This window comes from Strix aluco, chromosome 17, assembly GCF_031877795.1.
Source record: "Strix aluco isolate bStrAlu1 chromosome 17, bStrAlu1.hap1, whole genome shotgun sequence".
Classification (NCBI taxonomy): domain Eukaryota; kingdom Metazoa; phylum Chordata; class Aves; order Strigiformes; family Strigidae; genus Strix; species Strix aluco.
This window is the reverse complement of record NC_133947.1, coordinates 7,610,777-7,625,271: the sequence shown is the minus strand read 5'-3', so window position 1 is coordinate 7,625,271 and position 14,495 is coordinate 7,610,777. Positions and strand designations below refer to the sequence as shown.

General features: G+C 42.0%; 1 protein-coding gene across 1 annotated transcript; it reads right to left on the bottom strand.

Moving 5' to 3' along the window:
- Nucleotides 1–341: 341 nt before the first annotated feature.
- CYP24A1 (cytochrome P450 family 24 subfamily A member 1) lies at nt 342–10,301 on the bottom strand. The gene is made up of 12 exons (XM_074843090.1): nt 9,443–10,301; nt 9,145–9,335; nt 8,634–8,727; nt 7,823–7,919; nt 6,564–6,655; nt 5,657–5,768; nt 4,127–4,272; nt 3,632–3,798; nt 3,366–3,444; nt 2,748–2,942; nt 2,527–2,638; nt 342–1,697 (listed from the first exon to the last, which is right to left on the bottom strand). Exons 1-11 carry the CDS (start codon nt 9,698–9,700, stop codon nt 2,528–2,530), a joined length of 1,542 nt encoding a protein of 513 aa, XP_074699191.1. The 5' UTR covers nt 9,701–10,301; the 3' UTR covers nt 342–1,697; nt 2,527.
- Nucleotides 10,302–14,495: the final 4,194 nt, after the last annotated feature.

Here is a 14,495-nt window from a genome sequence, read left to right as displayed (position 1 = left end):
ATTAGGAAACATTTCTTCACAGAAAGGGTTATCAAGCATTGGAACAGGCTGCCCAGGGGAGTGGTTAAGTCACCATCCCTGGAGGTATTTAAAAGACATGTAGAGGTGACACTTAGGGACATGGTTTAGTGGTGGATTTGGCACTGTTAGGTTAATGGTTGGACTCGATGATCTTAAAGGTCTTTGATTCTATGATTTTGTTGAATTTCAAGTTCAAGCCCATTGAGGATATTAAACAGAGGGATAACTGTACCACATTTTTTTTGCAAGAAGTTGCAATGAAAGACAAGATTTTGCAATGCTACAAAGACTTTATAATAAACTATGGAAGACTATTTATAGAAAAAAAAATTTTATTACAAAATTGACTATTAGCAAATCGACTAGAAAAGTTTAGATAATGCACAAATTGTTTTACACATTGTAATACGGCTACATTTACGTGTCTGAGTATAACAGCAGAAGAAAACAAACAAAAAAATTGCAGGAGACAGACCAAGAAATGCTAAGAACTTGTATCATTCCAGAACATAAAAAATTAAAAGTAACCATTCATGGTTATATATATAAACCTGTACTTGAAACTGCATCATGGGAAAAATGTACTAGTGACCATAATAGCTAACATACAGTATAACATGCAGGGCAGTGACAACTTTAACCTTTAGATACAGGTATTGAAATCTCCACAAGAAATAAATTTCTTCAAAATGTTTAGGATCCTTATTTCCTGTGGTTCTTTGAAACATACATTTCATATTACTCATCTGATGAAGTAACTATCCTGTTAGGATAATCATCATTTAATAGTGGCAGAACCCATAGGATTCCAGTGATTCCATTTATGGATCAGGCCTTCCGTGCAATAAAAGACCTCTAAGGTTTTGCAGTAAAGGTGTGATAAAATGGCTTGTGTGGGAGTTGGAGGCATGAAACAACGGGTATGAGCAGAGTATGTGGCAGGCACAGTATTGAAACCATCCGAAGTACTGTGCAGGTATGAGGAATATATCCTGTTACATATCTTTGTCCTTATTTCCCTTTTATTAAGGAAGTGAATAACGTTAGGGAAAGTACACTTCTTTAATTATCCTAATTTTTAAGTCCTGTTGTTAGCCCTATTAAAGACTGCTATCTTACTTCACAGATTAATTCATGACATTGGTAATTTGATAAGGACTATGCGAGTTTCTTTTCCTTTAAGCTGATTTCTGAAAGATCTTCAGCTCTGAGCTAACAGAGCCAGTTCAGTCGTGACTGTTGTTCCCCCAGGGTGTCCTATATGATACCCACAAACTGGAAACTAGTTCTTTCCAAGCTAGCCTGTTGAACAGCTTGAAGCTATAACAATTTCACTGTGCACTAACAAGAACTATACGTAACACTCCACAGCTCATTGTCAAGCTCTATCCTGTACAGTCCCTCAGCTGCACTACATCAGTATATTTGCATAGGTATATGAACGTGCATGGTATTTTTCTTTGCTTTTTAACACTGTTAAGTACAGCTGAACTAACTAACCACATTTTTCCAGCAAAACAGTATGGGAGCTTTTCTTGGTACTGTTTCTGGCTCAGCAATTGTTCATGGGACATGTGTAGCAGTTTCTCTACCGGTTACCATAGGCTTTGACTTTCCCAGTCGAAGTATATTTTTTCAGAGAAGGCAGCAGCAGGGCTGTCACTATTTTCTACAAGCTGTATTAAAGAGAAAAAGAATCTATATAGTGATCAATTATTTAAAACCACATGTCCCCGAACACACTTCAGTTAAAAGAGTTAAATACCCTTACTCAGATTATACATTTTCCTGTGGTGTTGGCCAGCAAAAAAATATCTCCCATAGTATTTAAATGTCATTTGATTTATTATTTGAGGACTTAGCTCTAGACCAAAGACCCAGTTTTCCAAATTAAATTTTTATACAATTAGTTTTTTTGTTATTTTTATAAGCTTGTGGGCAGAGAAAAATCTTACATTCAATTTTTTTGAACCAAGTTGCAACATTTCACTACTATTTACAAATAGATATTTCTTTTCTTTGACCTTCTGCCTAAAATCAAGTTTTCTTATCTAAACTCTGTAGTGCACTGGTGTACTTTCCTTCACTAGGGCATTTTCTTTTAAATCTGTACATTGATGCTTAAATGCTATTTTTCAGGCAATATCTTCTAGAAATGCAGTAGAGAAGTTATATTACAACAAAATAATGGCTATTATTTTCTCCAACAGTATATACATTTTGATTTCCCCATTTCTGATCCCCATCATGCACAGAAGACATGCTCTCTTGGAGTTTAAAACTAGATGGGTAACTTCAGAGCCATAAGCTGTACAAAATTTGTCTTCTCAGTACATAGAATGTTTTCTGTTAAAAGTAACAAAACATGATGGCATTTAATAAATCTCACATTGTGAGAATACAGCTTAGAAAAACATCTGTTCTCCTACACTCACAGTTCTATGAAAACTCCAAATGAGGTTCAAAGAAAAGTCTCATGTACTCAGGAGACTCTCATGCACATACCTTATCGTCTGTGAAATGCAATGGGAAGCTCCCGGCTGGGAATCAGTATTCCTGAATGGAGTGTTTCTACTGGTTTGTTGTCAGTTGCTACAATTTGGTATTTGCGAATGAGCTGAAACACAAACATTTCAGTTAGCATGCTTTGGCTTCTAGATCTTCTGATCAGGTTAAATGTTGAACAACCATGCATTGTGTACAGGATGCCGGTTTAGAGCATTTACCCAGCAAAGGGCCAAGTGAAGCTGTAGTTCTGCTACGCGGCGCCCGATGCACATCCTCTTCCCAATGCCAAATGGAACATGAGAAAAAGGATTTATTAAGTTCTTCTGAAACCAGCGTTCTGGTTTAAAATGAGTCCAGCCATTAAAGTACTCTTCATTGCAACCCAGGGCATGGCTATTTATCATTAGTACGGTCTGTCAACAAAGCAACAGAGAGAGTCTCGTTACAAATTGGCTTAGAGCTACCAAGTGAATCAGCTTGTTAATGAAAAAGAATAATGCAACAGTAAAGGCAAGGCAATTTCCTCAGAAGATGTTTAATTCTCTGAAGATTAATTCAAAAACAGAAAAGGTCATAGTTTCCTCGGAAAATCATGGGAAAGTTTGAAAAATTTTTTTGAAATAGCACACCAAAATATTTTTGTCTAAATCCAACAGCAGCGCAGGCAGGTATGGTTTTCAGTTTATGGGAATTCTTGGTGTGAATTCCTCATTCCTCATCCTGGGACTCATCCTTTGGCAAAGTCATTTTGAGACTGAAATATGACCCACTCCAGTGGTTTACAGGACAGTTACTCAATGACAAAATATTATAGTAAGCTAAATTAATTGACTTACCCCTTTGGGCAGGACATAATCTCCCAGAAGCATTTCTGTGTCAATGGTGCGAGTGGTAAATGGCACTGATGGTGTTAACCTACAGTGAAAGAAACAAAATGCGTTAAATTTCCAGCATTTTTTCTTCCTGTATCTATCACAGTTTACCTTAAACAACAAGGTGAACAAAATTATATATACTAGAAAATTCTTTCTCCCTAGTGCACAGCAGCTGGTAAAAAACTTTGTGATCATTTTGCTTTTTGCACATTATTTGAGAATTTTACCTCATGGATTCTTTCAGACATGCCTTTAGGTAAGGCATATTCTTCAAGTTCTCAGCACTTGGACTCTCATTAGCAGCCAAAACACTCTGGATTTCCTGGAAAAGCTTCTGCTGAACATGTGGATTGCGTGAAATGTTATACAAAGCCCACACTAAACTATTGGCCGTCTGAAACAAACCAAAAAGAAACGTAAGACTTCCATTTGTGATGACAGAAACAAGAAGTTGCCAAAAGTTCAAAGCAACATTTACAGTTGGCCATTGCCTCATGGTATTTTGTAAATTTAAGAGATTATGAGCCATCACAGTAGTTCTCTAGGAGTAACAAACAGAAGAAAGAATCTAGTGATTTCAGGTAAAAATTCACTTGCATTTAGGCCACTGAAGTAACTACAGGATTAGCTCACTCTCAGATGTTGTGATGGTTAGGTTATGGAAGAAAGAAGGGAATTGGAAGGATGCCAATTTTAATAAACTCTTGGAAATTCAGGTTTACCGTTTCAACTCCGGCAATCTGGAGCTCTGCGATGGCAGCATACAGCTCCTTCTTGGAAAGCTGACCTCCAGAATAGATGTCACACAGAAAATCCTCCCGAGGGTTTGCAGAGTGTTTTTCCAGTCGACAGTCAATTGAATGCTTGACTGAGGAGGGAGGAGCAGGAGTTAATAATGGAAAATCACTAAAAATACAAGTAAAAATATGTCTCACATGCAGGATTTCAGAAAGAAGATACCAAGCTGTGCTTTTTTTTCAAGAATGAGCATTATACTGAATAAATAATGGTATTTCCACTTTTTAGACAAAAAACTCAGTCACAAAAATCACTTCTGAACAGAAGGATCTCCTGCCAACTATTAGGAATTCTGCTTTCTTAAATTAGGAAAGGAAATTAGTGATGTGTCGAGTGAAATATTTAGCAAACAGAAATACAAGTGTGTAAAATTTATTAGCCTGGATTTTCAAAAGGGATCAAGGTGTTAAAAATCAAAGAGACTTAGCACTCAGACTCCCCAAGGGGAAATTTAAGCCTTTGATTTAATAGGTGAAGGCAAAAATAGATGCCAAATTTCTACATGCCATATATTTTTTTTTAAATATAGAGGACTAGATTTTTGCCCACCCTTTCTCATGAATATCCCAGTTGTTAAGACCAGTTCCTAGTGAGGAGCTATTCATGTCAAGTGAAGGTGGTAAACTGGATTTTCAGAACAAAACTTGTTTAAAGTGTCTTTCCTAAAACCCATAAACTAAGAAGCAATAAAATAAATGCACGTGTGGCTGGCATAACCAAAAGTCCTGAAGTATCAAGTACTCAAATACCTAAGAGAAATATATCACTCAGCATTACAATCATCCAAGTGCCAAAACCTTTCTTACTCTTTAGCTATAACTGTCACTGTCTAGCAAAATATTGAAAAATATAAACTTAACTGTATATCTGCAGTTAGAGTAATTTTTGTAACCTTGAAGGCCAATTCATCTTAAATAGACAGAAAGTGTTGTCAAAAAGCCAAACTGTACCTTATGATTTAAATTGCTTATGTTTTTAAGAATTATGACTATATTCCAGGTTGTTCAGAAAACCTATCATTTCTTTTTATTAGCAAACAGGCTTTTGTTGCATGTAAAATTATTGTTTCTCAAGAAAACAACTCCCTTTGAGGTCCCTTGGAGGGAGGTCCCTTTTCTCACTTGTATACCTTGCCTTTAAAGAGATTATACACTTTCTGGCTATTTACTTTTATGACAGGTTAAAGTGGACTCATGACTCGCCAGCTCCGAAATTTCTGGGGCTTCCCTTCAGATTGAGTTTTGCCCCACAACCAGACCTAAGTGTTAGTCATAAGAAAACAGTGCTCCCTGCTTGGAATAGGTGTGTGGTTAGCTGCAGCGGAGGTGTCCAATCTGTGCTGAGGGCAGCAATTAACAGCAGCATAAGGTAGTAGCAAGTATGAAGAAAGTTAATTCCATCAAGCAGGAAACGGAGACGAAGGGAAAGGAGAGAATCATGTTTAAAACAAGAACCTGTTTTAAATATATCATCCCATGCTTTAGTATGAGCTTGCCAGACTTTTGTGTTCAGACCCTTGTGAAGTTCCACGGGGGTCACCATCATCATTCCAAAAGTAGCCATCATCTGTGGTGGAGAAAGAGATTTTGAAATCTTTCTTTTGTCTATCTACTTGCAATCTCTGAAAAGAATTAGACTGTAGAGTAGGAGGCAATTTTCAGGAAGTCGATTCTGGCAGATTTGCCGTCCTGGACCAAAAGGACGGGTCTCAACCTACTTAGACCATAACCAGCTAAAAATTAGGGACAGTCAGTGAAGGATAGGAGGCTTCTCCAGTGGGTGATTCATTCTATCCATTTTAGGCACCTGTTTTAGAATGGGACAAGTCACCCTTTGGCAGTGCATCCCTCTTCCTTGACGACAGATGGAGCTAAAAAACTAGGCTAGGCTAGATGCCTATCTTCTAAATGGCTAAAATTAAGCAGATGTGTATCACCGGAGACCAAATTGCAGCAAAATGCACAGCAGGTGTGCTTGCAGGAATGACTAACCTCCAAATCCAGTGTATTTGCATAATCCCACACAACTCCGAGAGCCCCACCCAACAAACAGCAGTGTTGCACAACAGGTGTCTCAGAGGGAGAGGAAAGTTAACCAACCAACCTGACAACTCTATTTCCAGGATTACCCTGATGTCCATACAGTGTTTTTCTCCTACAGATTTAGACATTTCATAAACGAGACAGATGTTCAGTACTAGTTTTGCGCATACAAGTGCCACCTCAGATGTGCAAGGCTGCCAACACACATGTAGCACAGAAGCTTGAGTTTCTTTTTTCAGGTGACCCACTTAAACTTGTACCCTCTCCTTAGTAGTAGGGGTAGAAAATCACTACAGCCCCAGTAAAGACTCTTCCATACCGTTTTTACAGCCTTGATGAAGTTCAAACTTTCTTCTTCTACATCCTGCTGTAGGAGACCAAACCTCTTTCCGTACAGCACCAGACAGATACCTGTTGTTAAGCAATATTACCATTAAATTATATAAACTAAAGGGTGCATGGTGTCCACCATTTATTGTCAAGGAATGTCTTGGATTATCCTTCTGAAAAATGTTCTGTGATACACACCCCTGAGAGCAGCACTTCAAAACGCCTTCTGCACATTTGCCTCAGACCCAGGTAGCAGTGTATCTAGCTAATATCTTCACAAATAAGAATCACCACTGGTGCCCTCACAAGCAGCAGATCATTCTGCCAAGCAGGGCTGGCATATTTGGCAAATAAGCTATTAGGCAATGCTACTGAAGACAACTGAGTCACAGGAAAACTGAGCCTGAAGAGGCCATCTACTCCAGTGTCTCCTAGCCCTTTCCACAGTCAGAAAACACTTGCAAACACTGGCAACATCCCACACTCCACTAGTTTCCACTTCTTTCCACTTGATTTTTTTTATTTTAAAGCTGTCACTTCCTATTTCTCCCTTTCCAAAAGCAGCCATCACCACTGACAGTGGAAAAAAACCCACTTTCAGTACACAGGTTGCTGAAATGAGCCAGCCAAGAGCAGACAGGTCTGGCAGAGCTCACTCAGTTACACACTATAACCAACCATCCTTCCTTTTGGGAACCACTGATGCAGTTTCTTCTGCCCTAAGTCATTCCTGGCAGGTAGTTCCTTACTGTACTCTGAAAGGTTTCTAAAGATGGAGGCTCCTTTCTTGGTAACTTATTCCAGTGCTTCTCAATCCCAGTGTAAATGTTTTAAATGGGATTTTCTAACCCTTGTCTACAATGACTACTTCTTGACTGTTATTGGATCATTTAATTGATCTTGTGCTGCTGATAATTAACAAATATCAGATGGACAAAAATGGTCATGTGCTATCTGACCCCACTCTAGATAAATGCACTGCAATTCCCCCAGAGTTCTGTATTTATAAATCACTATAACATTTTATTTTTTTTACAAGCCAGATAGACAACCAGACAGAAGAGTTTGTATAGCTGCTGGTGAATTTTACACATGGACTCCTAGTTCCTTGGCTTTTCTGCAACCCACTTTCCATTATATTGTAGCTGATAGTTTGGAAATAATCAGCCTGCACATTCATCACTGATTGTACTTCAATTGGAGTGCAGGTACAACATGCATACCACTTTTTGGCAAAAACCAACTTACTTTCAAATGACCATTTGTTGAATTCTGAATAGACATCTTCCATCTGTCCATTGTGGTTACAAACATCATCTATTCTGTGCATGAATTCCTCCAGAACCTAAGCAGAGGAGAGCAGAGCAAAGAAGGGAATAAAATGACATCAACTAATAAAAATCCTCTATAATTTAGCATTTCAACTGTTTTTTTAATAGATAACAAGCTTGCATAAGGGAGGAATACTTATGTTTCATGTTCTTTGACCAAGATTCAATTTTCCCCTGTGTTAACACGTTTGGATTTTACACGACTCTCATGTTATTACTGCTTTACTTTAACGAACTGAGCTTTCCTCCACAGGGATGAAATGCTTCAGTCTGATGCTGGGATAATAGGGGAGTTTCACAATAAAGAAGATTAAGCTGTTTATCACAGATGGTCCTCAAACTCAATGAGGAACACAGAAGTAAAAGAGGGAGGTGTTCCCTGACCGGAGGAACATAAGAATGAAGGGGTAAAGGCAAAAAACACTGAATGCAAGAGAAGTAAGCAAAAACTCTATTTGCAGGAGCCCGTGTCATTGTGGAGTAACGTTATTGTTCTGTGGAGAATGCCAATCTCAACTACAGGTTTCTGTGTGGTCTCACGTTTGGTCAGACCTGATAATCAGTTTGCACTTATTATTCCCTGAATGATTTCAGAGTATGAACTCATGGTTTTACCACTGCAGAGCAAATCAACAGCTATCCAGGTAAACCGGATCATTTGATCTGCTTTTATTTCCCAGGTTTCCAGGGGAGCGGGGATAGAGAAGGAATTTCTCAAAGCACAGTACCTCATTGATCGTGGTGTCCAGTTTTGCAACTTCCCTGGGTTTCATTAATTTCTTTTGAAAGGCACTTCTCACCCTCTGCCAGTCCTTGCCTTCCCTAGGTTGTGTTCAGAACAGCGAGGTTGGAAAGAGAAAGACTTAAAAAAGAAACAAAAGAAAAAAACCCAAACGCGCGACACGTGCAGCAGGACATCTCCATCCTCCATCGCCTCAGCCGCTTCTCGGGGGACAGGGGATGAGACCTGCTCCCGGCACAGAGAATGAGAAACCTGCTCGGGGCGGGCGCTCCGCGGCACAGCCGCCCGCGGGAGCGCAGCAGCCGTCGCCGGGCCCCGCGGAGCCGGGCGCGGCAGGTTGGCTGGTGGCGGCCGCCCGCCCGCAGCATCCCCCGGACACCTCGGAAACAGCCCAAAAACTCTCGCCCGCACCCGCTACCCACCCCCCGCCCCTGCAGGGAGCAACCGGCCCCCCTGCACCTCTCCGGGGCCGCCCGGATGCTGTCGGTGCCACTCACAGGATCAGCAGCCCGTAGCCCTCGTCGCGATAGTCCCGATAGGCTTTCCAGGGCTTAATCTCCAGGCGCTGGGGGCAGGCGCTCTCCCGGCGGTACAAGGCTTCCAGGAGGCAGGGGGCTGCGATGTGCACCGAGTCGAAAGCCCCCAGCTTCATGCGGAAAATCTTGCCAAACCTCCTGTGGTACTCAGCCTGGGGGCGCAGAAGAGACATGCCCCCACCCCGGTGAGTGCGAGGCGCTCCCCTGCTTCCCCCCCCCTCCACGCCCCGCAGCATCCCCATCCCTCCGCCCGCCTCACCAGCGTCTCATGCTGCCTCTTGAGCCCCCCCTTCCAGAGGACGTCGGGCAGGCTGCCCATCAGCGGCCAGCTGCGCGGCCCGGGCAGCGCGGCCAGCGGGTGCCCGCCGCCCCGCCGAGGGGGGGTCGCCTCCGGGCGCAGGGCGCAGAGGGACGAGGCGAGCAACCGCTGCGCGAGGGCTCCGCGCCCCGCGGGGCTCGGCGCGGAGCGGCCGCAGGTGAGGGCGGGGTGCCGGAGGAAGATGCTGCAGCCGCCCATAGCCGCGGATCCAGGCGCCCATCCGCAGGGATGTATCTATATACACCGGCGGCCCGGCTGGACTTTCATCGGGGGCCAATGGGAGCCCTGGGTGGGGTGAGGTGGGGCCGGCTGGCCCGGCCCGGCCCGGCCCGGAGAGGCTGCGGGGCAAGCGGTTCATGAAAGGGTTCAAGCGAGGCAGGAGGGCACCGCGCCAGCCGGTCCGCGCCTCCGCCCGCGTTGCTGCGGGGAGGCTCCCGGTGGCTGCCGAGCCCGCGGCGGTGGCGAGCGGGAGGCAGGCGGCGGCCAGCGCGGCAGGTAGCGGCACCCGCTCCCTGGCGAAGCCGCCTGCCGTCCGTGCGAACCGTCTCATAACGCTATTTCTCGCTCTTTATTTTTTCTTTTTCTTTTCTTTCCTTTTTTTTTTTTTTTTTTTTTTTAATTCGGCTTTTTAGGGGGGCGAGGCAGCGAGGGCGCATCTGCATGAAGCGTGGGGCGGGGGCTGTGGTGTTCATACTGCAGTGCACAGGTGGCTGGATAGTTCGGTCCTCCCTCAGTATTTACACTTTGAAATGATGGAATAAAAAGTGCAGGGAGCTGAGGAATAACAAGCTTTGGTGGGTGGACTGCTCTTACCCTATCTGCCTGACTAACCACCTATTTATGAATGTGGGTGCATCATCTGAGAAGGCAAAATTCCCTTCAATATTAGTGTTGGCAGCCATTAAATTCTGACAAAAATCAGTTATTGCCATGAGTTTTTTAATTGGAAACTCCACAGTAACCCTCAGAGCGAGCCAAAGGTTTTTCATGCTAAGTGCAGGCAGGAGAGGAGCTATCACGGACACAGCAGCCCCGGTCACCTGGGTACTCAGCTGTCTGTCCTCTCCTTGCAAGAGAAGTCAGAGAGGCTGTGACTCTTGCTGCAAGACAAAAAGCTACTGTAAACCAGAGGACTTCCAGGAAAGACAGGTATGCTACAATGAGGACTTGATTTTCTCCCACCCCACACTACCTTTTTTCATCTTTCCCAAGTTGCATTTTATGACTCAGCTCTTAATCCCCTTTATTTAAGTGTCTGACGGTAAGATGCAGAGTGTGCAGGTAGATGGGTGTGTTAGACAAGGGACAAGCAGAGGAATAATCAGAAGATGGGTTTGACATGGAACCTGAGCCTCATAAAGGCACATGCTTCAAAGTCAAATTAATAACAATAAAAAGACCAAGGTAGCAGTGATCAATACAGAGAAAAATGTACAAAAGCATGACATCTCACTGCAGACTTTTTCTGTGATTTTCATACACGTTCTTCCCAATCTTGCTGCTCTCTGTCAGTGGTTTTCTTTTACGGGATCATGGGCCACAAGACCAGAGCACTTTCTAGGCAAGCTTTAAAATTAAAGCTGGTTCAAAGGTTTGCAAATTTTTTTTTTTAGGGAAACACCACAACAAGTTGATATCCTTGTGATTTATTTTCTTTGAATCAGTTCTACTGAAAACACGTCTTGCTGTCTTTGTAGACTGAGTGCGGTTTGGGCTTTGTTCAATGGTAAGTTCTTCTGAGAAACCAGACAAGAAGAGACAATTTGTGTGCTCTGTGGACACCTGTCTATTTAAGGAATCAAAATGAACTCATTTGAAGGGTCACAGCTTAGTGCCTGTGAAACGATCTCTTTAGAAGAGTCTGGAATAGGCAAGTCAAGACTAAACTGGGCACAGGACAATTTTTCCATGTTCATCTCTGCTACAGGGAAGAAACCACCCTGTTAATACGAAATCTTCTCTATTAAGCTGTTTTTAAATTACAGAATGGAAAAGGTTCTATTTAACTTCTGTGGTCGTGATGTAACTCTCTGGCAGGGAAGGTAGTATATTTGTAGCTCAGCTAGGCCTGGAGCTGAGAGAGCTAATGATTGCCTCAATTTCTGGTAAGTGCAGTTCTAAGGGCATTTTCAGCCTTCACTTCTTCCTCCCCTCCCTTTTAAGAGATCTCAAAAACAAGCCTTTAATTTTCAGCAAGATCTTTTCTTGTGACCTTTAGAACATATCAAGGGTTATCTTAAGAGTAAAGCAACACTAGTTACAGGGCTCTTGAACTGAATTTTGGGGGCATATCCTCACAGGAGTATCACTCCACTGAGGCACCTGTAACAGCGAAGATGTCACCATTGTCCCACAGATGTCTATCCACAAGACTTCCCAATACTTTCTAATAATTGTAACAGCTAATGACAAGTGTGAGTGAAAAGCCCTCTTTGCTTCTATGCTATAGCAAGGAATATTTTTAGGTCAAAGACCAGGAAATATCTGAAGATCAAAACTAAATAGCTTATGATACATATTCCTCTATGCTTCTCTTTTGCTACAGAAAAAAATGTGTTTTGATTTCTGCAGTCTCAGATGTCAGGAGAGAATATTCCCTGAAAAATGATCTCCCGGTGTGATGCTTCTGTAGAAGATCTGACGGGGACTGTATCTGACGGGGACTGTTGTAGAAGTACAGAAAGGCTGTATCGCAGAATATCTTTTTCATCACTAAAATATTTAATCAGTACCCAAAGTCCAAGTTTTAGAGCTGCCTCCTAAGCAGAAGTAATTGCTAGTCCTACCCCTTGGGAAACAACAGTAGCATATTCTTTACATAAAGCTTGGAAATCCCATCAAGCGAAGAACTCCCCACCAGGATTTAAGAGACTGTGATGTGCTTGGAAACCCCATTGAAATACAACAGCTGAACTTCCAATAAACATATCAAAAGCATCGAGCTCCTGCAAAGTGAACCGAGTGCTTTTCATATAGCGCATTTCAAATACACTAGATATTACCAAAATAACTCCTCAGTGGGAAAGAGCTTTAGATTGGTAGTGGATTTTCTTAATACCTGTAATTTCAGGTTTGTTTTGTGACATATTACACAATTCCTGTCTCCTGACCTCTACTCTTTTTCCTTGTTGGAAAAAGTTTTTTTGCTATTTTGTCCCTAAAATGCTTTTGAAGTCTCCTGCATTTTCTAAAATGCTACAATGTAAAAGTGCCATAGGAGAATGGGTAGAATACATGGGACAAATCTCTGTCACAGGCAAGGTATTTTGCAATGCTGGGGAAGACAAACTGAATGCAACTTGTAAACTCTAGTGTCAAAACACAGAGTTGTTATTCCAGGTTTTTGCTCATGTTTGTTTATACACTTTTAATTCTATGTCTCTTTCCAGCTGAGGATCTTAAAGCTTTGTAAATACTAATGAATTTAACCTCAGCTTAGGAAATGGGAAAGTACAGTAATTCCCATTCTACAGAAGAGAAACTGAAATGTATTTGAAAATTGAGATCTCAAAGTTGTTACATAGACACTCACTGTAAAATGAAAGCAAAAGAAATCTTTATTATATTTTTACTCAAACACTAGTTTTTTAACACTAAACTCTTCCAACTGCATACTAGATGATTACACTCCTACAAGACGACAGTAGCAATGTGGAAATAAAGGTCTGCTGAGCAAACTGAGACCAAGGCAATCCTTAGAGAGAGATCTAGAAAAACAGAAAGGTAGATGAACAGCTCAAACTCCACCAGCCAAGGAATCTTCTAGCTGGCCATGACCTGTTTGAGATATCTACCTCTGCAATAAACATTGCGACATTCAACTACTGAAGGAGTCTCTAATAAGTAAGGACATGGTTCAAGAAAATTAAGAGATTTCTTGACTTAAATTAAGCATAGTTAATGTTCACTTAAAAAAAAAGTTGAACCATCTTTTCTGTGAATAAATATATATTATCTGCTTGACATAAAAAAGCAATGCTCCATGCGTACTTTGTTCTCTAAAGAGGTTAAGCTCACAGGGGGATAAGTCAGGGAGAAAGTGGTGAGCATGGACCAAGAAATTGAGGTCCATGTGTCACAGATGAAAATATTTGACATGGTTATGATTTAGTAGCAATTTAAGATTTATAATGGTGTGAGGTAGATCAAAAGGTTGAATTTTAGCAGTGCTTAATGACTGATCAATTTAAAGATTAACAAGGTGATTTGGTAGAATATGTTATAATTAAAACAGTGACTTGATTACAGATTTGAGAATGACAAGATTCACACCAACTTACTACAACGTACCCTAAATCAAAGTATGTATATGTATATGTATATGTATATGTGTATAAACACAAAACATACACACACAGACAGACAGAAATATCTGGATGCAGTGAAATATGTAGACATCCACACTCGTGAAGGCAAATGTGCATATTCAAACACATATAGGTAGAAAGGTGGGTGGAAGACTAGGCTATAGTTAAAATTTCCCTCTTCTCGAGTTTAGAGCAAATACTCACAATGTATCAGCATTCCTCAAGGGGCAATAATCGAGCCTAGAGAAGTCTGACTTCGCCCTGGCCTTTCATCAGCTTTGTCTGCAGATGATCTTTAAACCTTGAGAAGTCTGTGTCTGAGAGGTGTCCCAGCTCAGGGGAGATGCTGGTCACAGCCCGCTGTGATCCAGGAGAGATCAAAGGGTCTCGCTTAGGGTTGCTATTTATAGAGTCCGAGATAATTGACGTCCATCAGGTACTTTTCCCTTTCAGCTCAACTCGGATGATGGAATATACTGGTACTTTCCACCAGCTGCACAGGCCCAGAACTTGCTAGGTCTTGGAGCTTTGGTATCACCCCCCTTTGGGCCACGATTCAGGTACGGATGGGCTGGGCTGCCAGGAGGTGACTGACTGACATTCCTGTTCCCAAGCAGTAGGACCCGGGGGTGCTAAGGGGGTGCCAAGGGGTGCTTTAACGCTCTGGTCTTCTGTGTTTCCCAAAC

What these genes read in the sequence shown, in the direction of transcription:
- CYP24A1 (XM_074843090.1), bottom strand. Translation starts at nt 9,700, where the DNA reads ATGGGCGGCTGCAGCATCTTCCTCCGGCACCCCGCCCTCACCTGCGGC. An exon ending in AGAGGCAGCATGAGACGCTG is followed by an intron (nt 9,336 to 9,442) that starts GTGAGGCGGGCG and finishes CTGCGCCCCCAG; the next exon opens with GCTGAGTACCACAGGAGGTT. An exon ending in TTCACTTGGCCCTTTGCTGG is followed by an intron (nt 2,639 to 2,747) that starts GTAAATGCTCTA and finishes TTTGTGTTTCAG; the next exon opens with CTCATTCGCAAATACCAAAT.